At 32.3% G+C, this 27,743-nt stretch overlaps 1 protein-coding gene and 4 non-coding genes across 5 annotated transcripts; 3 read left to right on the top strand and 2 right to left on the bottom strand.

The window, feature by feature from the left end:
- Window positions 1-696: 696 nt before the first annotated feature.
- TRNAT-AGU (transfer RNA threonine (anticodon AGU)) lies at window positions 697-770 on the bottom strand. Its single transcript has one exon. It is a non-coding gene; the product is annotated as a tRNA-Thr (tRNA).
- Window positions 771-1,200: 430 nt separating this feature from the next.
- On the bottom strand, window positions 1,201-1,274 carry TRNAT-UGU (transfer RNA threonine (anticodon UGU)). Its single transcript has one exon. It is a non-coding gene; the product is annotated as a tRNA-Thr (tRNA).
- A 6,656-nt stretch (window positions 1,275-7,930) lies between these two features.
- Window positions 7,931-8,053, top strand: LOC136969755 (U5 spliceosomal RNA). The gene has a single exon (XR_010879865.1). It is a non-coding gene; the product is annotated as a U5 spliceosomal RNA (small nuclear RNA).
- Window positions 8,054-11,253: 3,200 nt separating this feature from the next.
- On the top strand, window positions 11,254-11,327 carry TRNAT-UGU (transfer RNA threonine (anticodon UGU)). The gene has a single exon. It is a non-coding gene; the product is annotated as a tRNA-Thr (tRNA).
- A 2,108-nt stretch (window positions 11,328-13,435) lies between these two features.
- On the top strand, window positions 13,436-26,576 carry LOC136969628 (distal membrane-arm assembly complex protein 2). The gene is made up of 5 exons (XM_067263885.1): window positions 13,436-13,537; window positions 17,327-17,589; window positions 21,141-21,361; window positions 23,771-23,933; window positions 26,276-26,576. The coding sequence occupies exons 1-5, from the start codon at window positions 13,502-13,504 to the stop codon at window positions 26,436-26,438; spliced, it is 846 nt and encodes a 281-aa protein (XP_067119986.1). The 5' UTR covers window positions 13,436-13,501; the 3' UTR covers window positions 26,439-26,576.
- The last annotated feature ends 1,167 nt before the right edge of the window (window positions 26,577-27,743 follow it).

A 27,743-nucleotide genomic window follows, 5' to 3' on the forward strand; every position in this document is an offset into this window, starting at 1 on the left:
AAACCCAGAAAACTCCATGTGGCCACATGGAGTTTTCTGGGTGAGCCAGAAATTTTAGTCTTCAAACAGAATACGGTAAAGGACCCTTCAATGCCCAAGACCTAGCCCTCCTCATTTATGATATAAGAAAATATAAACAGTTTTATATTGTTAGAAATTATAGGTAGGTGTATTAACAATTTGTTTTGTTGTAAGCCATTATATCAAACAAACAAACAAAAAAAAAAACATTCCTAAAAGTAATCTAGAAATTATTTGTAAACAAAGTGAAAATTATTAGATGTTAAAAAGTAACAAAGTTAAAAAAAATTACAAAATCACAAAGGAATTTATTACGCAAAAATGATCGAAGCAATCTCAAGAAGTTTAAGGCGAATATTTTGGACAAATAATTGGATTAATGGATAAAAATGTAAACATACGTCTTACGCAACGAGCTAGAATAATCTACATAGAGTGGCTGTGACCTTAGATACAACGCTCTTGGTGGCAACGACGGGTACTATCGACCGCCATTTTATTTTAAGTCAAAACACTGAATTGGACAGAATTGTCACTTAAGAATTTTTTTTTCATCATAAAAATCTAAATTGAGTTGTTTATTCCTAGATTTGAGATTTAGACAATTATTATTGACATTAGTCATATAATATGGAATAGAATTGAAGTAGCAAATACACACAACAAAAAAAATCAAGGCACCGACGAGATTCGAACTCGCGACCTCCTGTTTACTAGACAGGCGCTTTAACCAACTAAGCCACGGCGCCCCTATACACATCAGTGATTTGTTAGCTTGTTTCAATAAGTAATCTTGTGTTTCCAATATTTTTCATAGCTTATCTATCACTCGGTTACGACAACATTTCCGAAAAACAACAGATAACAAGTTTCGGAAAATGGTTTGATTAATATCGAATTTTGTAACGACAAATTGTGCATCAACATATCGACAATTGATTAAATGTCGATGTGGGTCGGACAGTTTTCAACATAGATACGCGATCCGACGTGAAGTTCGATGTCGTAACAGAATAGATCGCAATATGCCAGATAGCTTTTATCCACTACCTAGGATCAGACTACTAAGATAAACTACAAGATGTAATTTTCTCTGCAAATTTAAACGTTAACCGCATTCCAGTTACAACGAAGTCGTTCTAAATCGAAATAGCAAATAGAAACAAAAAAAAGAAATCGAGGCACCGACGAGATTCGAACTCGCGATCTCCTGTTTACAAGACAGGCGCTTTAACCAACTAAGCTACGGCGCCATTCGATGCTATCGTTTTCCGCGCGCGTTTCGTTGGTAGAATGGAAATTTCAAAATGTTATGATTTCTGTTTAAAAAATATTTTTATATTTTTAATAATATCGACTGGCAAAAAGTTCAATTTTGAGCGTACTAGCGAGTTTTATATAAAGCTGTAAATGTTAATAACGAGTAAAATCGTTATTAAGTAGTACGCTTCCACTCGAGATATGACACATGATCAAACTCTATCTCGCCACTCCCTTAATGTTTAATCACCAAAATTTAATAGCATAAAGTCACCTTATATACGTATGACCACGCCAAATTTCGTTTCTTAATTTTTACCCCATCTTGAGATATTAAACGAAACAGACAATTTTTTTGCTGTCTTTTGACTTTTTTTTTTGGATTTGGGTTCAATTCCCGGACGAGCCCCTCTTTTTTTTATGTCTGCACTTAATGGTATGATTTCTTTTTCCAGTTTTGATGGGCATATGCAACACTTTTTTCCGTTTTCTGCAATCATTATATCCTTATTACGTCTTCAAAAGATCTGAACTACAACAATGTGATTCATCACATGACAAATGTCAAAATGTAGTTTTTCATTACTAATATAAAAGCTGTATGTCTGTTTGAATGCTTTAAAACTCCTGCAATTTTTGTTTAATACAGATGAAATTATGTTTATATTCGTTTCAAGTTCCGATGTGAAGTATAGGCTATTTATTTTGCGGAAATATTAGCTATAGAATAAACGTCATATCGATTTCGGATAATGATCGTATTATATCTGCAGTGATGTCAGTGACCATGTGACGTTCATGCTCGAAGAGGAAATTTCCCTTAAGTTTACATTTTTTAATATTTTGTCAAAAGGTGTATTTTAAACTTCATTAAATTTAAACTTAAAAATGATAACCGCATCTGGTTACTTCTTTGAAAAAACTCTTTTTTATGGTGATTACGTGACGTTCTGTTATCGAATAGGAAGTAACGATCTAACGAGCCCGTTATTTAGAAAGTGGTATCGCTCATCTAACTAATGTACGGTACATACAATCATCTTTGTTTTATAAACGAGGAATTAAAAAGACTCGCCTTTTTGTTGGAAAAATGCCTAGGGGAAAGCGTAAGAGTAAAATTGGTCAGGTAAATTCTAGATCTAAAAGAATAACAACTCGGACTTCCGAAGGAAGTGAAGTCCGACTTGAGCAACATCAAATAAGAATGGCTTTGTCAAGGGATGCAGAAAAAGCATCACAACGTCAAGCTCGACTTGAAGCTCTTCTCAATTATTCAATCTTTACTTTCTCATAAGTATTCTGTCGTGCTTCACGGGACAATTTCTAGTTGTGAATAGTTTCACAAATAAACTATAACTATAATAACAACACAAGAACACTACTTATATTCTGCAAAAAAAAAAAAAAAAAAAAAAAAAAAGCACTGTTCGAAAAAAAATCTAGAACGTGCTGACTTGTGAGTACGGTACGGATCAGATTGATCTGAGCACACTATAAATAAACAATCATATGGCTGAGAGTAAATATGATAACTGACCATCAAGACTCAGCACGTACCCGATTAAAAAAGTATTGGCATATTGAGGGTTAAATACTATATTTATTGTTTAAACTCTGATCTTGTCTTCTTTATAATAATTAAACAAAACCTAAAAGATAGCTAAATTCGAAATGAAACAATCTAGATTTAGATCTCTTTTTTAATTGCCTAAATATCAAACCTAGGAAAAGTAAAACAATCAGTGGCGTAGCGTAGTGGGGGCGGCAGGGGCGGCCCGCCCCGGGCGGCACTTTAAGGGGCGGCAAAATTTCACAATAAATAATAATAATACCTAAATAAAGGGGTGGCGAAATTTTCCTCCGCCCCGGGCGGCTGACAACCACGCTACGCCACTGTTAAGCATATTTGTAATTTTGATTGTCGGAACGTAGTGACGACTAATACCTGACTTCGTGCATTCCTTGTCAACAAAATAACTCTAGAATGAGTTGTCCGATCTTGATGAAATTTTCTACGACGACTCATCATCTCTCAAGGATGAACTGATTAAAATTTCAACTCTCAAAAATGATCCATACTGAAGAACAGACCCTAGGGGTTCTTTCTTCAGATATGGATCATTTTTGAGAGTTGAAATTTTAATCAGTTCATCCTTGAGTGATGATGAGTCGTCGTAGAAAATTTCATCAAGATCGGACAACTCATTCTAGAGTTATAATGTTGACAAGGAATGCATGAAGTCAAGTGTTAGTCGCTTCCTGCACGCACGTGTAGAAGCGTCATCTAGTGGTCGGAAAATATGACAAGCATTAAAACAGTATTTTTGAAAGGTAAATGTTATCGCTAACTAGGTACACAACAAATATAAAAAATCTTTATAGAATAATAAGTTTAAAAAAGTTTTCTTTTTAACTTATTATTCTATAACATAGAGCAGCAGTGATCAACATTGATGGCTTTACGATCCATTCTCTCCTTTGTCTTCCTATCATTAGTACGAAATTTCGATCTCTAAATGAAGAAGCTGCACAGAGATTCCAGGTTGAGATGAAGTCGCTCAAATTCATCATCATCGATGAAATGTCAATGATTGGTGCAAGAATGCTTTACATGATCGAGAGAAGATTGAAGGAGATAAACTCCGAGAAAGATGAGCCGTTTGGTGGATTCTTTGTCTATTTGTTTGGTGATTTTCGTCAGCTTCCTCCTGTTAAAGATGAAGCTGACGAAAATCACCAAAACTCCTCCCTTCTCGAGTGTTTTTATGATGTAATGTCCCAACAAGGCAGGGACCTTGTTGGGACATTACATTACATTTGCATTTGATTCTTTTGAGAAGTTCATTGAACTTAGTAATTCTCATAGACAAAATAGCGCAGATAGTTCCTTCACAGATGTCTTACAACATCTAGCTTCGGGTAATTTCTCTGATACAGAGCTGAACATTCTGACGACAAGAAATCGAGCCTCTTTATCCAGAGATGAACTTGATCAGTTCCAAACGGCAGTAGAGCTATATCCTACAAACGAGCAAGTTAAACAAAGCAATGAAGACTACTTACAGTCAACTGGATGCCCTCTTGCTTATATAGCATCTGAAAACACTCCAGATATTGCCCCGCCTTCGTCCAAAGATGACTCCGCTCTCGGTCTCTCCAAGTATTTGAATCTCTCAGTTAATGCTAGAATCATGCTGAGAGTCAACTTATGGGTGCAAGGATGTCTCGTCAATGGTTCACTAGGAACTATACGCTACATTATATATGCTCCTAATGCTCACCCTCCAGCTCTTCCTCTGTTTATTTTAGTGGAATTCGATAGCTATCGGGGACCTTTCATCTATGGTAATCTGTTTCCAATAATCCCCATAACACGCTCTTCGAACGATGGCAGTATATTGCGATCTCGTAGACAGTTTCCCCTTACCTTAGCATACTCGATGACTATACATAAATCACAGGGATTAACTCTTCCAAAAATCAAAATAGATATATGGAAAAAAGACTCAACTATCGGTCTTACCTATGTTACATTGAGTCGAGTGAAAAAAATAACTGACAGTATTTTTAAAGAGTTACAATAAAAATTGCTACGAGTCAATCTGTAAATCCAAGGCCCATAGCGATAGTCAGAATTTCATGAGACATTGGCATAGCAATTAATTAATGGCTTATTCTGACCTTATATTTGTACCTTTAAATGATCCAATAGAAATCAAATATATTGTTGAAGAACGAATGATTGTTTTTTCCCCCTCATAATCTAGAAAATAAAGGTGTGAGCAGCTTCGTTCCGACTACACGCTGATACAACGTTACTTAACTAGTTAAATTATGTCTTATCATATCAAAAGACGTCATGGCACCGCTGTCGAAAATGATGGCATTGGAGGGGTTTCCAACCGGGAACATGAAAGCAAAGGAACATACGATCGTCACGGGTAATAAAAAATACAGAGGATGAATAGAGATGGCCACTGCCTGTAAATACGTTATTCTATTTTAAGAAAATTTCCTCCAGAGAAATATTATATGAACTTTCAATATATTAACAAATATAATATAATTTGATAATAATAATTGTCATTGTACTTCTTCGTGCAGATATATATAGTAGCACCTTCCTTTATAGCCAGACATTTGCCAACAATATCGAATCGTCATTGATTCACGTGACTGGCATCCGTCTTGGCACTTACGAATCCTTCATTTCACTTTGTAAGCATGTTAGGTATTGAGAATATCACACTGTTGGCATAATATATATGGCTGCCGTAATCAGCGAACCAACGATAAATTATTTGGCGGAATAACAACAAGAGAAAAAGAAACATTTAATTTCACGTAATAGGAAGAAAACATTGGATAATTTATGCTTATTCAGAAATTTGTGAGGCAACGTTACGTGTAATTGAGTTTTCATTTTGTGCTATGTGATTTCGTTAAATTAATTCTTACCATAAAAAGAATTGATTTAGTGTAAAAATTAATGGCGCGCACTATTGCTAATACGGCTCTTAATTATCCGACATACCCACTTTTTTAAAAACTTTTTCCGCCTTGTCGACACTGTTTTAGCAAGCCCACTATGGGTTCGGCCAGGCCCACAATGGGACGGCCGGGTGAAGGACGGTGCCCGACATATCAGGACGGACCATCCCCGAAAAATTCCTGGGGATTTTTCGATCCGTCCGGATTCGTTCTCGGGTCCCCCAGAGTGGTAGGTTGACACCTTGACTGCTCGGCCATCCGGCATACCCACTAATGTAATTGCCTACGCGTTTCCGTTAGTTATGTCATTATCCCGTTTCGACATTTACTCTGATTTTATTTTGTGCACAGGTTTATTCGTATACGGCAACGCCACACATAAACGATCTTCCGAGGGAAATGCCTCCCGGGAGGTCTTTCATTGGCCCCTATTTAGGTGTTACAAACGTAAAAAACCCGGATAATTCCACGAGGCCAGCCCGTTGGCGAAGTACGAACCCACGACTAACTACTAGTGTTGCGTTAAAGCCTGTCTAAAGGCAATGGATAAGTCCATACATTCGGTAATCTTGTATTCTCGCTAATCTAGTGTATTTGTAATTAAATTTTGCATAACCATTTCGAATTCTTTCGTAGTATATGATGTATGTATGTCAGATTTTATTTAACATAAAATTGATGTCAATCATTCTCTTCTTCATTTAAAAATTCATAAATTTAATAAAAATACTTTTCTAAAACTTTATATCAATAGTACGATATACACGAAATAGTAACAATTAATTACTGAATCTTTTGAAATTTTTCTGCGCAAACATAAAATTTAACACAAAACTTACTGCATAAATTAAGTAGTCTTATACGTTACTCATAAAGTGACCGTAAGCAAAATTTCCTTATGAGCGACTTTAGAAGAATGGTTTGAAAGAATACGGCATTGCAACACGTGGGCAATCTGTCAAGGGGAAACTCCCGAGAGGACTTTCTATTGTAAATTGGTGTCTACTTGACCAATGAAATTGTGCTATTTCGTACCGTCCGACTACCACGATAAACGCGACAATGGTAGGCTGAAATAACCACTCTTTATATGGTTTTCAGTTTAATGTTCTTATAGTATAGTATTTGATTTATATAACTACGAAGGTTATCTTACGTAAGAGTTTATCACTCCAAGTAACTAAAGATAATCTTTGTAGTTATATAAATCAAATGCTATAATGTAATATTATAGATCAGGGGTGGGCAAGCAAGAGTTCAGTGGGAGCCGAAATGTAGGTTTTGCAAGATGCATGGGAGCCGCAGTTCTGTACTGTCGTGGCGGATAGTATGGTAAGGCGCGCGATTTTATTATATAATATAAATATAATATAAAACAAATATTGAATTTTTTTAATAAACATATTTTCACAAAATTATAAAAATAAAATTGTAAAAACAATAATAAAAAACAGAAATTAACACTTTCAGCAAGAGCCGCATGTAACTCAAAAAGAGCCGCATTTGCCCATGTCTGTTATAGATGGTTAGAAGTACGAAATAATCTATTAGATCATTTCGTACTTTCAATCTTAATAGTGTTGTTTTTTGCCCTGGCAACGCAGGCTCATCTGCTAGTAATAAAATAAAATTTTAAAAATATATATATTTTAAAACGTTTATATTTGTTTTTGTAAGTCTCAACGCTTGGAAGAAATAATTTAAAAAAATTAAAACAGTTTCGAGTCGGAATGAATTGTAGCGATGTTACTAATGCCGTCGATTCCTAAATAATTCGATACAATACTAAAAAATAAATGTAAAAATTTAAATATTTCGTTGACATTTCGAAGAGTATTTCTTTTGTTCGTTTGTATTTTATTGTGAAATAACAAACAAAGGTGTGACAAAATTCGATGCGTAAGAAATATAACGACGTTGACGTTAGCGCCATCTGTCGAGAAGTTACTAAAATTTTCCTACTTAACGCTTAGAAAAAGTTAAAATACTCATTGTTCCATATCTTTAAGAAATATTCGATAACTCGGCGTATTATTTCGAATGGCTTTACAGTTTACGAAACTGTTTAAAACTTTTGCGAAGAGAGAAATATAACTACAATGACACCAGAGAGACGAAAGCAACTGTCCAAAGGACCCTCTTCGGCCAGAGTATCCTCTAACTCAGGTTTCCCTTCATTCTACACGTGCTAATCTTTCGCCTTTTACTAAAGATTACCGTGGAGGGGAGCGCACTACAATGAGCCTATAGGCAATTTTTGAAATCCTGCTTTATGCGGGATGGTTTATAAATCAAAAAGCAGTTCAATTAACGTAGAAGCAGAATTTAACGAGTCACGCTATGGGCGCGTTTCTTTATGCAGCGCTCGAGAAACGCTTTACAGCGAACTCTCCTTCACTTGTTTCTAAATGAGCGCTGCAATGTAGCGAATCGCTTCTGAACGTTTGCTGCAAGAGGTCGCTGCAGCAAAGATAAAGCAGCTTTTACGTCCGCTACACGTGTAACGCAAAATCAAAATGGACGCTTGTGTGTATAACAGTGGCGTAGCGTAGTGGGGGAGGCAGGGGCGGCACTTTTTCACAATAAATAATAATAATATCTTGTAAAAATTTGAACCATTTCATTTCATATTTTTGTCACACCTACGATTCGGACCGATTGAAACGAGCACGGAATTTTTCATTATTTATTCTGTGACGAAACTGGGGAATCCCCTTTCTTTAAATGAATATATAATAATGACATCTTGCTCATTGTAGCGACTGACAACACCGTCTGTACTGACTTGTAGGGATTCCCCGTATTTTATTTAAGGGGGCGGCGAAATTTTCCTCCGCCCCGGGCGGCTGACACCCACGCTACGCCACTGAAAACAATTTAGATTTTTATGAAAACAAATAGATTCTGAAGTGGCAATCTTGCCCAACATGTGGTACAGATTTCAAGGTTTCGACTTAAAATAGAATGGCGGTTGATGGTACCAGATTCGATAGATATACTGGTCTTTGCGCTGTCAATAGCTGTAATGCTACTATTCTGGTTTAATAAATATTTCTGCCACTTCGAGCGCTTCGATCGCATGTAATCCTGAGTTTGGCTGGAGCATTTTTTTTTTTTTTAACTCTTTCCGCCCTGTGGGCACTAAGAGGGCCTCTTTTAGAAGGCCCATTATGGGTTCGGCCAGGCCCACAATGGGGCGACCGGGTGGTGAGGGACAGGGCCTGGAGCATAGGAAGAGTCAGCTGTAAACATTCGAAATTCTTTTAATATATGAAATTTTTTCGTTTTTAACCCAGATATTTCTTTTGTCTTTTTTTAAAGGACCGCTTATACGTACTATTGTAATTCGATTTTGAACATTATTTATTCGTAAATGTCGTCAATATTTTTATTTTTATTAACTGTCACTTTCACGATTTTAGACTTTAAAATGAGTAGACTGTTTGTTTTTGCTTACAATTTGTGTTCATTTTAAATATTTTTCAGAGATTAAGTTAAAGGTAAGAACAGGTAGTCAAAAAATTGATAGTTTAGCCTGTATATACATTATTAATATGGAATGCCTTCGAGATTCCCGGGAACTCTGAATCATGAAGAAAAGGAGATTGAGAATTGAGAAAGGAAAGGGATGAGAATTATATACATTTAATTATGGAAATGTATAGAAATGTTAAACCATGTGTTAAGACAGGATAGATTTACTTGTTAGTATTACAAAAAAGATTTAGGATTTAGGGTGGTTTTGGAGTTTATAAAGGTTAAGCCCATATCTTTTTTTTATTTATTAATATTAGGTGAATTATTGTAGTTTTCACTGAGAAAGGAGCTATGATATATGTTGTTCACAATTTATATTGTGTTTATTAATGAGATGGAGAAAGATTAAAGTTGAGCCAAAGTTAGAAACAGGTTAGAGAGAGAGATTAAAAGTCAGTAGATTTAGTTCTTGGATTTCAAATATAGGCTGTTAGAGGAAAAAAAGAAAATTCTAACTATTCAGACAACATATTTACAAGCACATAATAACTTGAAGATAATTGGATGATGAGTTAGAGGTTGACAAATAAAATAGGTAAATGTAGGATGGCAAGAGTTCAGACAGTATTACATATTGACAGTGATAGTGATTAGTGATGACATAGAGTCTAAAAGAAAGACTTGTTACTGATGTTTTAGGCCTATATAAACAAAGGACAGGTGTAGTAGACCATGAATAAATTTTCATTCATATTTTACTTCGATAGTGCAGAATATTATATAAATTACCAAAATACATAGAGCCAATGTGAGTGTCATAAGAAATGAAATTTTTCATGTCAAAAATACAAAACTGTTTTATCCAAAATACTATTTCTCACTATACTGAATCAAGTAAAATTGTATAGCACACTTCATGTAATGTTAAAGTTAATAAATTATTTTAAAAATACTTTGTCTTTATCTGGATTAAATTGCTATGGCTATTTAAATGTATCAGAGGATAAGCTATGGTTTTCCTAATTATATTGTCATACATATGTAATAAAACAAAATAGTAAAATGCAAATTTATTTATTCATTTTACTATTACCTATTAATTAAACAGATATATTATACGAGAACAATATGTACAAAACTTTCATTCACAATATGTAGCAATATAACAGTTTTAAACATTATAAAAGAGCTTCTCGTCTTGAAAATTGTTGAAACTGATATCTCAAATAATATAGTAGAAATAACAGAGACCTATCATAATGCTACGGGTAACGTTAAAATGACAGAAGATTGCATTCCGATGACAGAAGATTGCATTCCGATTATAGAAGTGTCATTTGTATGTTACCAGTAGCAGTGTGAAAAGTCTTTATCTCTACTATAGTATTTGAGATATTAGTTTTAACAGTTTTAAACACATATCTACTTAAAACCTGGATAAATTAAATCGAAAATATAACTATTTTCGATTTATCTACATCCTCATCTGTAATTTAAAATCATCATATTATTAATTTTTTCTTATAAACCAAATACACTTTTTCTTTCTTTATACATAATATAAAATTAAAAAATGTAATTACGAATAAGATTTTTTTGACACAACAATAGAAAAAAGTTACAAAAATGCTTGAAAACGGGAAAACTATCTATTAACCAAATAGATAAACAAACTTCTTCTCGCCTAACAGTTACTCTTACGCCAGCTATCGGCAACCTAAGACATTAATTCTACTGGAGAGCATAGCGCAAGGACCAGCATATCTATCGATTCTGACAGTACCTGTCGTTAACATGAAGAGTACTGTATCTAAAGTCACAGCCACACTATGTAGAATATTCTAGCTTGTTAGTGACAACTGAGTTTTATATTTATTTTGCTGTTGGTGACATCTTAATTTTATAATTATTAAAAATATAAAAATATTTTTTAAACAGAAATCGTAACATTTTAAAATTTCCATTCTACCAACGAAATGCACGCGGAAAGCGATAACGTTGAATGGCGCCGTAGCTTAGTTGGTTAAAGCGCCTGTCTTGTAAACAGGAGATCGCGAGTTCAAATCTCGTCGGTGCCTCGATTTCTTTTGTTGTTTCTATTTGCTATTTCGAACGACTTCGTTGTAACTGAAATGCAGTTGACGTCACACTTTAAACGATTTTCGCGTGAATATTTCATTTTGTAGTTTATCTCGGTAATCTGATTCTAGGTTGTGGATATAATCTATTTTTGACATTTCCTTCGGGGTTCCTTACAAACTGCAATAGGATAAAATTGTGCTCTGTTTGTAGATACTATTGCAAACCGAAGAGGAACCGGTCTTTGAACCGATACACAAAGTGATCGCGTTGTGGTAATGATCAATTATAATTGTACGATTTTAACGAAATACAAAGTGAGACTTGGAGTTATTACTGAAGTGGAGACGAATGATTTCTAGATAAGGCCGTCTTTACAAGACATTTTGCATTCCACTCACTTGAAGGCAGAAAGCTGCGCATTTGCAGGAAATTCCTAATACAGATACCACTGTTCATCACACAAATACATAACTTTCATGACTTTTTTAAAGAGTTAAATCTTTTTGCCCCTTGGGCACTAAGAGGGCCTCTTTTAGCAAGCCCATTATGGGTTCGGACATTCCCACAATGGACCGACCAGGTGGTGAGAGACGGAGCCCCACATATTTGGATGAACCACTTTTCAAAAAATTTCTGGGGATCTTTTGACTCTTCCGGATTCGATCCCGGGTCCCCCAGAGCGGTAGACTTGCCACCTTGACCTCTGGGCCATCCTGTCGTGTAATTTTCATGACTGTAATTTGTAAAACCGATAAATAATAAATGAAATATTCAAAATGCTCTAAAAAATATTAAACTGATATTTAATAGTAAATACCAGTAGTTAAATTATTATTCATATAGTCTGAACATTTCGCCAAAGTAAGGAATACAAAATAAAAGAAATATATATACGCGCTTCTCGACTTATGCACGCGATTTGTTCTTGGAGTTTTGTTGTAAATCGAGGAGTGCCTGCACTGGATAATATACAACCGTTCATAGACGTTGTACATAAATGATGGCCACACTGGAAGGGAGGGAAGGGGGTTAAGAGAAGTCGCATAAAAATCGGACAAGAGGAAGAGGAGTGGTTAAGATTCAGTGGACATCCGTATATTTCATTAAAATTTATACCGTTTATGCATTTTATTATATTTATTTCAACGTTTCTTGTATGTTTCTTTTCTACTTATGGTATTTATCATTCGTAAAATGATAAAAGTTTAACAAGGGTTGAGTTTTGGTGGACGTCCGAAGAGGGGAGGGGGTTACGGAAACGGAAAAATTGGGACAAGAAGTGGAGTAAAAATTTTAAGAAAAATGCGGGCGTAATTTACGGTGAATATTTTCAAATGCATTAACCCATCAATAAACATAATTTCTTGACCCTTGAAATCAACAAGTTTGGTGTATATTTGTCTTACAGAAACACCACGATGAGTCTATCTGATGTTGTGGGTCAGGCATTTGAGCTTCATCTTGCTGCTGCACACTCCGCTCATCATAGGTATCATCGAATTGGTTATCGAATCGGTTGGTTATCATCATGTATGTTAGCCAAAGATATTCGCTATAGTGGTCTTCGTGGCACTACTGGCTGTCTCTGTAGATGCTGACGAAAATCAAACTTTGTAGGAACTGATACAGGTGTATCCGTTCTGTGAGTAGAAATAGTTAGGTTCAAAGTGCTGACTGAAAAAAAAAAACACTACTATTGCTCGGTTTCCATTTGTCACGGCGTATCGCTATCAACTACCGAACGAAGTATTGCTTGTCCTGTGTGAACCGTCTTTGTAAGCCAAGTAATGAAATTGGTAGACGCTCCAACAGCATACGGTTAGGGAAACTTAGTTTATTTATTCATATGCATTTCGGGTTGGTTTATTTTCCAACCCCTCTTCAGTGATATTATAAAGCTGATGCGTTATTATAAGTTGGTACAATTTTTATAATTTTTTTCCGTATTTTTAACAGGAGTGTTACATTCAATTTGTAGTGCAGGTGTTATGTTCATGATGAGAGTGAAGATGGACTCTACCACGAGGCGAAATAGCCAAAGCAGCTAACGCCTAACCACCCCGCCAGAGGGCGGGGAAGCAAGCAAGCGGTATGGCTTCTAATAACAATAACATGCTGTGAACGGTTGTTATTATGTATGTTCGTTTATAATTTGTGATTGAATTACACTATGTTTCGTTTTATATTGAATAAAACTGATGCGCTGGTAAGTTCCCTGACAATTGTTAACGAAAAATATATTTGTTATAAATTTAAATTTTGGATTAATGTGAGTAGTATGTGTTCATTTGTGGCAACACCAGTTATGAATGTATTTTCAATACATATTCAACTGGTGTTGTCACCAGGGCGGTTCCTCCCCTCACACAGTCCTAGAATCATGCCAAAATAAATTTATAAAAATATTTGCGAGTATTTTATTTTAACGGTTAAACACTTTAACTTCACACCTCCACTCAAACTTATCCTCATCTTATCCCTAGGCTGAGTGACAGAAAATGTGCTTTTAAAATTCTAACTTGCAAATATTAGTCTGTTCCAACACAAGTCCCTAACTGGTTATTTTAAACCAGTTAGGGACTTGTGTTGGAACAGACTAATATTTGCAAGTTAGAATTTTAAAAGCACATTTTCTGTCACTCAGCCTAGGGATAAGATGAGGATAAGTTTGAGTGGAGGTGTGAAGTTAAAGTGTTTAACCGTTAAAATAAAATACTCGCAAATATTTTTATAAATTTATTTTGGCATGATTCTAGGACTGTGTGAGGGGAGGAACCGCCCTGGTGACAACACCAGTTGAATATGTATTGAAAATACATTCATGACTGGTGTTGCCACAAATGAACACATACTAATGTGCATGTGCATTATTCAGTTCTTGGCTGTAAAATGACATTATGCATGCCTCGTACGGTTTCAAATTCAAACCAGTCAGGGACTTGTGTTGGAACAAACCTATAGTCTGGGTTGGCAATTTTAAAAAGGTGGCAACATATTTGTGACAGATTCAGATTCTAATTTATGCAGTCTAATATAGTAACTATATAGTAAAAGACACGACACTGTCAGCTTTTAATTATTCATATATAACAACAGCAACCAAAGTGAAAGTTGCATGTGGCTCCTGGATGTTAATGGTGTGGCTTATGCGGAATATCTGACCGGAGATTCGGAATGAAAAGTTTAGATTACATTACTGTACTCTTTCCAAAATGATTAAAATATTGTTTAGAAGGGATAAATTACAATATGTCAAAGTCCAAGCAGTAAATAAACTTACTCTTTAACCATTACTAACAGTTATGCTCATGGCCCCATTAACATGATGGTGTTATGTTACTGTTATTATGTTACTGTTTTGTTGGCTCTCACCTCCACTCTTTAAATGCAGCCAGTATGTATATCTGTTGATTACTTCTATATGTAGGCCTATGATTTAATAAACTGGTATAACATATTTTGTATATATTGACAGCATACTAAAACTTTTTGTAATAGTTTTCAATAATATTTATACTTGTAGGTCTTTATTTATAAACATTTCCAGACTTTAATATTTTTTATTATAATCATCAGAAAGACTATGTGGAAACAGTTTTGGAGATAAAATTAATCTGTCATTAACCATTAAGATTCCAAACAGACAAATGATAAAGATGGATATATGAAAATGAAATAATGATTATTTTAAAAAGATTATTATGAATGAAGATCTATTGGTTTTTTTAAATGGTGTATTTTCTTAAGAATTAATGTAAGAAATTGGAAAATCTTTACAATTCATTCGTGAAAAATATATCCATATAAATTTATTTCTCCAAACGTTTCATACACATAAAGCTTCTGATTTTTTGGAGATAACACAATTGTGTTGATACCTCTGAGGATAGGCTGGAAAGTCTGAAAGTATTAGGGTTTAATGAAAATGTTTACAATTTGACTACCAAAATAAGATAGGTCACCCTGCTTTATATATATATATATATATGTGTATGTGTGTATATACTATTAAAGATGTTAATATTTTAGATGTTATTTGCAAATACAGTATTAGCAAGTTTAGTAAATGTTCTTCTATTGTCACAAACAAAACCTTTTTTTTACCAGTAATTGAATGCCAGTATTTCTGATTAAGTTCAATTACTGATAAAAAAAAAAAAGGTTTTGTTTGTGACAGTTCATTTCTCACACCAGTATTTCTGATTAGAAGACTGTTATTGTTCTTCTATTACTTACTAATTATTTGATGGTTGTTAATGGTTGTTATAAAAATAAATTTTATGAAATCCTATAAGATAGCAAGATGCAAAAATTTATGGCCTATTAAACAGAAATCATGCTTTCTAACCAGGACTTAAAAAAACTAATAATGTAATTTTAAATGCCTTAAAACAATCCATCTGGAAACTTGTTGATTGCATCTTGTATCTTAGGGTGTATTTAGTTATTTGATTAATTCTTATTTAAAAATATTAGTTATTACATTTATTTAAAAGTTTGCTATAAAGATAAAAATAAAATTAGTACCATTTTGTTAAAAAGAAACGTAATTTTATTGCTCTATAACAACAGTGGGCAGCCTAAGGCTCTTGGGCCAACTCTAGCCCCCAAATATATGCAATCTAGCCTGCAGTATAATATATAATTGTATAATTAGGCTTATTGTAAGTTTTAATTATACACCAATTCTTTATGTATTGCCTGATGTATTATTTTTTATATATGTCCTCTCTTGAACTGTTTTTATTGTTTTTTTCAATCAAGTGGTTGATTGCAATTGACTTGTTGACCAGGCCAACCAGAAATTGTGAAAACCTAAAATATTTGGCCTCCATGTACCTTCACACTTTGGTTGCTTGCCATTTAAAAAGATAGATAGATTACCCACTCTGCTTTATAATAAGATGTTAGTAAACATTCAAAAGAAAAGAGAACTTTATTTTTCAGCTATTGAATTTTTCCATTTCTGTTACTACTTTCATATGTATATCAGAGTTTTTAAATACAAATTTACTAATTTTATTTTTAAACAGTTTTTTGTAGTACTATTTGATAAGCAGACATAATTTTTATTTTTTTTAATCATTTATAATAATTAATGTATCTTTTAATTGTAGTTATTTTTTGTTGCTTGACAATCAAATCTGGGTGTACTATAGATTACTCCCTATGGAATTTCAGGACTTTGATTATATATTTGAACTCAAGGGACCGAGACGAGTTCAACGGTACCCTATTTTTGGACTGGAGACGAAAAATAAAAAAGTTATCACACTTTTTCAGTTACCATACTTTTTTAATGCTCTCATGCAGACGGCACCGTAGTTGCTAGTATTGCCATCCTGCGGTAAAGTCTGCAAACCGTGACGTCGGACTACGATCATCTCCCGGAGCGTTAAACACGCGATACGAGAGCGGAGAGAGCGACGCAACTTCCAATCATCACGCGATTGCCATTTCGGTTAATGTTACTTATGGCAGCGAACATGGTGGCCCGACTGACCTCTCGTATGGGAGCCACCACACGCCGCCATGTGCTAAACTAGTGATCGATTTACGGTAGTTTTTGAACAAAGTAAAAAAAGGGGGAAACGTCTACTAAAGGCAATTTTAACGGCAAGCCCGCGACTCCCGATTGCGATAGCGAGGCCGACTTAGTGGAGAGCGACGCGACTCCCTATCATCGCGCGATCGCCGGAAAAAAGTATAACTTTTTTATTTTTCGTCTCCGGTCCAAAAGTAGAGTATTGTTGAACTCGTCTCGGTCCCCTGAGTTCAGATATATACCCAAACACACGAAATTCCATAGGGAGTACTCTATAGTATACCCTAAAATCTTTTATGATTTGTAAAAATCTGTTTGAAATAAAAGATAATCTTATACTTGAATTTAATAAACTTAGTTGAATATTATGTGACTCATTTTCTATCTATGATAGTAATAAAATGTTATTAAATTTCTTGATTTATTAAGAATTTTAATTTTTAATTTTAGTTCTGCAGAGGAATAACTATGTATTTGCTTCAAAATAAACCTTTTCAAATTGCTGTACTGAACCATAGATGTTATTCTGATGATAAAACATCCTCCAAAAAATATGATGAAAGAGAAAATTCTATTTTATATACAGTAACATCAGTATTTTCATTAAGTGTTGATTCATTATCTTTTCTACATCAGTTGCCAAATTTGAATATGACTAAGATCAAAGAATGGAGAAGAAAACATTTGAGAAAGAAAGAAATTGAAGATCAAATGTATTGAATAAATTTTTATATAATAATATAATTTATAATATATTAATATCATTATTCTATTGATATTTATATTTTTAAATGTATAATTTGCAAAGAAAAGTTATTTAAACAATATAAATGACATTCATTAACAAAAAATAGACTTAAATATAGTTTTCATTAGCTTAATTTTTTTAAGAATAATAATATGATGTTTGATGTGACGAGTGTGTGATCCTGTGAATGGAATAATACAGAAAATACACGTTAAGGATATTAACACAAAGTAATTTATTTTCGCTTCGAACAGGTTCTTAATACAATAGAGCATCATTTATTTGAAACCAATCAACCGAAACGTCAGTTAACCAAAAGCTTTCCAGTCGGACTGTGTCTTGCTGAATCAAACGTTTTTGATACTAGATTAACTTCTAAAGTATAATTTTTTTTGTTTTTATATTTTTCAATATATTTATTTTGTTTGTACAAAATAAAGAAATAATTTTTTCGATACAATAGCCACGATTATTATTATGAAAATTTTCGTTAGGCTTAAAATCGACAAAAATTCAACACAAAGCAACATGCAATGGAGAAAAATTTCAACATGGTATAGGTTAATATATTTTTTTGTACATATTGGTTATCTAAAAAATAAGTTATCTGAACAACCCCAGTCCCCAATTGATTCGGATAAACGACGCTCTACTGTATAATGATCCCAACATACAAAACAATGATTTATGTGCACACAGGTGTTGGCTTTTATCTCCCAGACAACAGATCTAACGAAACATGACAAATATGTGCAGGGTGACTTATAACTAGTACTTAATCTACTTATAACTAAAGAAGGAAAGGAAAAATAGATAATTAAGGATAGTAAGAGGGAAAGATAGAAATACCCAGGACTCCTTGGCCTCGTGATCTTGGGTGGGTTACCATCCTGGAGTCTTTCTTGGACCATCATCTTATTGTCACTCCTGTACACCTTTTTGTATGATATTCTCACAATCTTTCTCTTAAAGTTCTTTTGTGGGAAGTATTCATTTTCGATTCCAATGGCTCCATGTAGCCTCCAATCTTCCTATATCTGATCTGGAGCGCATTTGTATTCAGAACAAGGTCAAAGTTATCTATCTGATCTCTATTCAGACTGGCCACCAACAACTTTGGTGTCAGTAATAATCCAATAACCTTATTAATAAGCCAATACCCTTATTCAGAACAATCACAAATCACAACCAGAGAACTTGCTGCTTGACTTAATATCTTAAGCATAACGTCAACACAATTACTCATCAGTTAGAGCAGTAATTCCCAAACTTTTTCGAGCCACTGCCCCCTTGGTTCCATAAACTTATACCCCTAACCCATTTTCCCTTGTGTGAGAAAGGCTTGGAAACATTGTTAGATAACTTTTCTATGAACCTCACACTTTGTTCACACTTTGTGTCCTTACCATACATTGTTTTCAACATCTAGAAACCATTAAATGCAATATTTCTTCTTACCTATTTTAACAGAGGAAAGGGAAGGATTGTCAGTGACCCATTCCTCGCCTATGGTTACTGTTCAGCACCCTGCCACCCACTTGCTTCTTTTCACCCCCCTAGATTTACTCACTGTCCACAGGAGGCGGTAGCACCCACTTTGGAAACCAATAAATCAGAGTATAACCAACTTCTCGCACAATCCCTGGGAAGGATAAATCAACACACTAAAAACGTTTTTTATATCCCATCAGAGTATTCAAAGCTGTGTGCTAGATGGATCCCTTTAAGCTTAACTGACAATCATAAAGAATAGCTATTGGGTTGTTCGGAAAGTAATTTCGTTTTTTCCATAGAAAAATAAACACAATATTCTTATAATAAATAAATATTTTATTGAATTATATATTGACCATTTTGGTCAAATACCTGTTGTCATTGTTTCTGGTAGTAGCATGTTTCACATTCATAAAAATTTTGATCGTTGTTTACAAAAAACTGATCTGAGTGATTTTTGACATTGTCATTTCAAGTAGATGTTTTACAGTTAAAAAAAATTCGTATAGATCGGAACAAGTAATAATCTGAGTGTGCCCGATCTGGCGGATATGGTTGGTGTGATAACACATCCCATCTAAGCTATAAGAGTTTCTGACCAGTTACCAAACTTGTGTGAAATTTGGCATTATCATGGTAAAACACTACACTTTGTTTGTTGATCAATTCTGGCCTTTTCTGTTAGATGATATTACTCAATTTGTTTACTCAATGGCAGTACACTTTCGAATCAATTGTTAAATTGTCTGGTAAAAGCTCGAAACAAATTTCTTTAAAATTCCACCGTAGAGACCATCTCTTGTTAATAACATGTGGAACCCATATATCAAGCTTTGAAATGAAACCAATTCGTTTTAAGTAATAATAAACGGTTCAATTTAACAGATTTAATCTCTTAGTGATTTCACGTGTTTTTATACAGCAGATTGCTTCAATCAGTATCTTTATTTTGTTTTCATTGGCTTCAAATGGCCATGCAGAATGTGGTGTATCTTCGATATTAAAATTGCCAGAACGCAATTTTGTAAACCAGTTTTGGCACTGTCTTTCTCTCAACACATCTTCTCCAAACATGTACCACAATTTTTTTTTTGTTTGAACGGCATTTTGATTTTTTAGTTATAAAAAAGCAAAATATGCCAAAAATGATGCTTTCGATTTTCCATATTTGATAACCATATTGCCAGGTACCTTTAGCTGGCAAGATAATGGCATAGGTGGTAATTTTGATATTTTTTCCCAGCTTGCAATTGTGCATCCAAAGCATGATTATTGCATGTTTTTCCCACAATAAGTTATTTGATGAAGTGGTTATGTAGAATGACCACTTCACCACATGGCCAACACACAGTCCAGATCTCATACATATCTGTAGACTTCTTATATGGATATCTTAAGGAAAAAGACTGATCTCTACCCTGAAAAGTAAGTCTTTTGCTATTTTATAATAATGAAAAATATATAAAGTTTTTATAACAAAATCTCATAATAGATGGTGCTACACACAATTGTATTATTTTTTTTATTTAATCTAAATAAATAACTAAAAATGTTATTTTTAAAATAAAATCTCATAAAAGCCAGTAAAGTTACACAACTCATTCCTAGATTCTTTTTAAATTAAAATTTGTTAGCTCTTTTATATTGTGATATTTTAATCACATGTTTATAATATCAATATTGCTGGGAAATAAGAGGTTAATTTCTAGTGAATATTTATAATATTCTCTAGAGAAACTATTTTTACAACTTTTCTTTGTATAATACTTTTTATTAGCATTGTATATGGTGATCTTAGTAATTGAAAATAACATTAATGAATTGCACATTTTGATATTATAGCAGAGAATGAATATTTTGTTTATTGTGTATATTAAACAAAATTATTTAAATTTTTTTAATAGAAAATAAAAACCAATTTGTGTGTGTTTTAATAGATTAAAGTTAAAATAAATTTATTTGTTTTACATAAATTAATTTTTAAATTAAATATTTAATAATTTTGAAAATATCATTTTATAGCTTTATACCAGAAAGATTTCAGATACTTGGTTCTGATCTTGCTGCAGCACATTTTATTGTACATCGAGGAGGTTCAGTGAGATTTAAAGATCAGGAAAATTGGATTAGAAAAGACAAAAATGGAAATTATTTTCTCCCTCCTAAATTTGTTTCTAACTTATATTTAGAAGAAATTGATGCTTCTGGAACAGGATTAATATATGAAGGTTTCAGCAATTTAGGTAATTATTGCGATTTTAGTAGCCTAGTACTTTAAAAATCAAAATTATTTTATAGATTCCTAGTTTTGTTTGTATTTATAAAATTGATTAATATTTTGAAACTTATGAATAGATATAACTCAGTCTATATAGTATAATTTTTCTAATAGTTTATATTGGAAAAATTTAGTTTATTCTATGTATCAAATTAACACAAAATACACAACAAAAACCTGTCTTTCCAGTGACAACAGTTTAATGAAATACAAACATTTTAAACTCCCTGAGGTCTGCAATAGATTTAAAGATTCAAGTTTTATAACAGAACAAATCAAATAATGTCAGCAGAATTCAAATTTAAATTGATAAATTCAAAAAGCTAATAAATATGATTGAACTATTCAGGGGTGCAGAAGTGTGAATGGGCAGGAATAGGGGGTTGAGAACAGATCAAAGTGCACTTCCATGTGCATGAAATTTGTTTTTCGTTTTTATGGTTAATGCAGCTGCCTAACTGGCCAGCTTTAAAGATCTCCAAGACCTCTGAATCTCTAATATGGTGATTATTCCAGAAATTATCCTGGCATAATAACAATATTAGAGATTTAGAGGTTCATATTAACCTTGCCTGGTCAAGTCCAGCCTCAATGTTGTCAGAGACCTATATGGAAACATGAAACCATCTGGTGGATGGTTTCAGTTGATACATACATTTATTTTCTACATTATTTCAATCATTTTAGCCATCATCGATAATCATTTTAGAAAAAAATTACATATATGAAAATTTATATATCAGGAAAAATTATGCTATATACAGTCAAATAACTTTAATAATTATAAAACAAAACTTTTATAATTTAAAAATTTGCAAATTTAGAATTCTGCAATCTATTGGAAGAAAATTGAATTTAAGAATATAGTCTTGAAGCATAAAAAATTTTTCTACTTATGATTTTCTATCTCTATATTTAAACATGTGTATTAAGATATGTACATTAAAAAACAGTCATAGGATATTTAATCAAGTTTTAATTTTTAAAATATTTATGAAATATTGCATTATTTACATAAACAAACAAGCTTTACTTAAAACTGAAGGTTAAATTAATATTATTGATATACTTGTGCAATATTGCATTCAATAAGGCTTCACATACGGTTTCAAAACTGTACTGTACGTCAAATCTTGTATGTAGTTAAATAATTTGTGACAACTAAAAATTGTATTTTTGTTGAAATATACAGAAACAATGACATGACATTTCATTTTTCATATTGAAAGATGTTAGTAATAAAATTACAGATAAACACACCCTCAATAATTTAGGTTCATGCAATCTTTGGCATCATTAATAACAAGCAAATTGCACTGTAGAATTTGTACTGTTATGTAAAGCACTAAATTTCATAATTTTTTTATTCCAACAACTTGCAGAATATAAAAAGAGAGGAAGTAATGGCACATGATTCAAATTGTGAATGTTAACAAATTAGGCCATTATATACATGATAAAAAGCAATCAGGAAAAAATATTCAAAAGTGAGTGTGGTTCAGATACTAAACTCAGTGCTAAACTTGCATAAATACCAAATTTCAAATTAATTATTCTAAATGTTTACTGTATTTAATATATACAGTTCATTCTTTTTAGTTCACCAGTATTTTATTTTTTCAACTTTTTACTATTTGTTTTTGTGAAAGAATTATGCAAAATTTAAAACTGTAATTTCCAAAAAATAAAATTTGAGTTTGAAAATCTGAAAGTTATGTGATTTGATGATAACTGTTATTTTCAATGAAAAATCATACATTTAATAATTTATAGTTATTGAAGGGTTTTCTATTTAATATTTATCAGGAAAGATCCATTTATATGTGATATGTATTCATTGATGCTTTTTGAGAATGGTGTACTGCAGTGATTCTCAAAGTGGGGGTTGCTGAAAAATTGATGCAGATCAATTTTTTTCAAATATTTTATAAATTTACTATGGATTCATGTTTAGAAATAATAGAAATAAAAAGTATATAAAATAATTTTTACTTAATAAATTGCACATATAAATAATAAAAACAATATAAATATTCAAATACGAGCCTAACCCCCTCCCTCTGGGATGTTTTTTGACACATACTCATTCTTCGGGGTCCTTTGAAATTTTAAGTGCAGAAGGGGGGTCATGGTCCAAAAAGTTTGAGAAACACTGGTGTACTGTATCAAGGTTTAACTGTATATCTTAAAATAATGCTAATTGTTTTATTAAATGTAATTAATCTGCTATTCCAAATAAAATGATCTAATGTTATTTTTAATAAATTTGATTCTCTAAATGTAACTTCATTGCTATAATTATTTTTATTTTATATTTATTGTATGCTTTATATAAGCTAAAAATAATATAAATACATGTTTTTATTTATTTTAGAATACTTATATTATTTAAAATCCTTAAATTTGAGTGGTTGTCCCAAAATTGATGATTGGTGTTTAAGTCGTCTACATATGTTTAAGTCAACTTTAGAACATTTAGATATTAGTAACTGTCCTAATATAACAGAAAGAGGAATTAGCAGTTTGTATATATTGAGGTAAGAAAAATTTTTATAAAGTTAAGATTTGAATAAAAATTCATTATTAATTTAAGACAATTATTGCAAAGAATTGATACAATAACAGTAATTAACTATAGGTGAGTGCTATATAAAATATTAAAATTAATTATTTTTGCAGCTGACTTCTAAATTGGGTTTTGCATAATGTTTTGCAAATGTAGTTATTTGTATAGGTTATGAAAGGTTTATATTTATCTCTAAGAAATTAAAGATAACATCACTATTGGAAAAATATTCCAAATTAAATTTTTTTTAAGTTTTAACCAATAATAACCACTATTTTCATGAAATTAAATTTTAATTTTAGGAACAGAAATATTTAAAAACTAAATTATTTAATTCTTTTTCATCATCTTACAAAATATTAAAATAATTTGTTTTTATGTAACAAAAATGAAACATTTCCATTTTCAGAATAGTAATGACAGAACAATAACTTAAATTAATTTGAATATTACAATTTTTACAATTAACAAAAAATATTTCTAATATTTGCAAATATGTATAAAATAATATAATTTAATTTACATTAAAACATTTATAATAACTATTTTATTTTTTTAATGTTCAGAATTAAATGCTTAGAAAAATTATCATTAAACCAAACCATACATTACACAATTCATAAGAATTGTGCTCCTTTATTAACAATTGTACAAGGTCTATTTAAATATCAACAGATAACAATTTGTTTTATTATTTCAAGTTATTAATATATACATGAACATCAACATTTAATAGGTCTATTCACAAAGGAAAGCTCTTCTCTTTCAGAAGAGCTGTGTTCTACCAAAGCTATGAACCATGAACATACATTTTGACAAAATGATTTGCAATCCTTATTTCTTTTCTTTCTGCCATATTTTAAATCATGAAATGACTGGCACTCTGTTGGCAAGTTTCAACAATTGGTGAATGTTGCTCTGAGAAAACTCTCCATTAAGCTATTGGCTTTTGTCATAGAACCTGTACTAATTAAACAAAGGTTGGGAAAAGTGATTCTTTTGTGACTTTTAAGAAACTTAAATAAACCAGTATAGCAAGAAAAGCTGCAGATCATGATGATGCCTAATATATCTGTTATAAATTTTTGTTTGAAATATTTTTAATAACTTATTTTATTCCCTAATTATCTTTATAGTAACAATATTAATTTTCTTTATATATTTAACTCAAATTATCTTTGTCAGATTACAAAATATAAATCACTAAAATTTGTTTCATGTTTTGACATTATGGTTAACTGTTTTCTTAAAATGAGCTTCATAGTGTCTACAAGTTTTCTCCCAGTTATCAACATACCACAGGTATTCTAAAGAAAGGCTAGCAGTCAAAGGAGGAGTCTGCTTTGACTGTCAGGTGTCCTATTATCAAAAACTTTTGTTTAAATTATAACTTTATATGAACTTCTAAAAGGATTGAATTTTAAATAATGAAATAAATTCAATTTTCATTATGCAGTTATCATCTCAAATGTTTTCTGTAGCTCTTCGTCTTTATCCATAAATCATAGGATGAATTAATTTAGATAAATTTGCATAAATTAGAGTAGACTCCCCTATAACACGGCGAAAAAATTGCGATCGTGCTCGTATAACACGGTAAAACATCGTTGCCGACTCGTGTCGAGACAGGATTGGTTGAATCTGGACCAATAGCAGATATTGTATAAACCGTTGAGTTTAAACGAGCACTGGACCCATAGAAAACATTTATTATTCAACAGCCATAAAAATTATATTTTTATTAATGATGTCTCCAAAGCTAAGTTATTTTTCTGTGAAAAATTCGCTGATCAGGAAACATGTGCCCGCCATTCGATGAGCCGCTCCGCGACGAAAACAAGCTTAAGCAATGGCATCATTGGACAGTGCACACTCGGTAAGTAATCCTACAATTTTTTGTTTATAGCATAGAGTATATGGATTATTCACAAAAAATTATACGTGATTTGGAAATGTTGAGTCAAATTAGTCTAGAATCGATTAATTTTATGGAAGAAAAACCTTTCAAACAGCCGTAACCCCTAAACTGCACATGTTCCGGGCTGTGATTGACTCATGTATTTAAGTGACTTGTACAACGGATTCATATAACACAGAACATATCTACCGTGTTATAGGAGGGTCTACTGTATATGTTTGCTAATATGCACTTATTCTTCGTTATGTTCATTAAACATCAATGTTTTAAACTAACAATTACAAATTTTAATTAATTATAGTAATAATTTAATATTTTTTAGAATAATTTATAAGAAAAATAAATTTTAAATAATATTTTAATAAATTATATTATTTTATATAAAATTTTTTCAGGAATCTGAAGACTTTAAATTTAAGTAATCTCTCTAATGTAGATAATCTTCATTTTGTTTGTTTACTGCTAGAAGACATTCTTCCCAATTGTCATATCTTAGGTGTGAAGGATCTGGAATATAATCAAGATAATGATCACAAATTGCTGACAGACAATAAATAATTTGTTAATATTTTATACATCAATATGAATGACTTTTGTTTATATTTATTTATTTAACGTATCTGAAAACAGATTTCAGATTATGTATATCATACAAAAGTTATTTTAAAATAAATAAATTAAACATTAAAATAAGTAGTATTGCATTCTTAATACAGACTAATTGATTAAATATTCAATAATTGTCACACAACTATTCATTGCCAATTCAAAGAAGTGGACATATAAGCCCTTTTATTACTATGTTGGGTGTAGCGGGTTATACTCGGTTGACACCAGTGGCTGTGTACTATGCCAGACCAGAGTCAAGACATAGCAACCAAAACAAAACTAAAATTAAATAAGTGTGTCTGTGTCAGTATTCAGGAATTTCCTAACAATATGGCATGTATTCAATACTGTGGCCTTCTGTAGTGTGATTTATGTATTTCTATTCAATTGTAATGTTCCCAGGCTTTTGTGTAGTGTGTGTGGTATGACTCCTGTAGAGGAGAGAACAGGTACAGTACAATAAGCACTCTATCCATCCTCCACAGATGCCTTATTTCCTGGGCAAGTTCTGTGTACTTACAATGTACAAAACACATTCACTGGAAAAATCAGTGAGTGTTTGGAATGGATATATCCATAATGTATGTGATTTTATTGTGTTTGTCAACGAATGTGATGTCTGGTCTGTTGTGGTAAATTGTTTTATCTGTGATTATGGCTCTGTCATCGTACATTTTGTGTGTGTTGTTTTCCAATACTGTCTGTGGAATGTATTTGTAGTATGGTTCATGGATGTCTAATAATTTGTGTTTCTTTGCAAGCTCTTGATGTATTATATTTGCTACTTGATTATGTCTATGTAAATAATCTGTCTGTGCCAAGAACTTGCAACCGGAAGTGATGTGTTCTATAGTTTCTGGCATGATGTGATATTTTCTGCATGTGTCATTTGTGAGTGTTGTATCTTTGAGTATGTGTTTTCTGCAGTTTTTAGTATTTATGACCTGATCCTGTATGGCAATCATGAATCCTTCCATCTCCCCAAAGAGGCATCCCCAAGCTAACCAGCTGTTTGATGCAGTTTTGTCAACAAAATCCTGGGCTAGGTCATAAGAATGCCTGCCATGGAGTGTCTTTCGAGCCCACGATTGCTTAATGGTGTCTATGCTTTTTATATGTTGTGAGTGTAAATGTAATGGTGTGTTATTTGAGTCTGCTAGAGTTACTGCCTTATGTAACTGTGATGTTTCTTGTTTTCTATGGAAAAACTCTCACAGCGACTGTATTTGTTTGTAGTGAAGGTTAACTATGTCA

Source organism: Centruroides vittatus, unplaced genomic scaffold (genome assembly GCF_030686945.1).
Source record: "Centruroides vittatus isolate TY-2023 unplaced genomic scaffold, ASM3068694v2 contig_18, whole genome shotgun sequence".
NCBI lineage: Eukaryota > Metazoa > Arthropoda > Arachnida > Scorpiones > Buthidae > Centruroides > Centruroides vittatus.

Bases quoted from the DNA above. Each gene is read 5' to 3' on its own strand.
- LOC136969628 (XM_067263885.1), top strand. From the start codon at position 13,502: ATGTTTCGTTTTATATTGAATAAAACTGATGCGCTG. The intron at 17,590-21,140 runs GTATTGAATAAA...ATCATTTTATAG, and splicing joins AAAGAAATTGAAGATCAAAT to CTTTATACCAGAAAGATTTC. The intron at 21,362-23,770 runs GTAATTATTGCG...TATTTATTTTAG, and splicing joins TGAAGGTTTCAGCAATTTAG to AATACTTATATTATTTAAAA.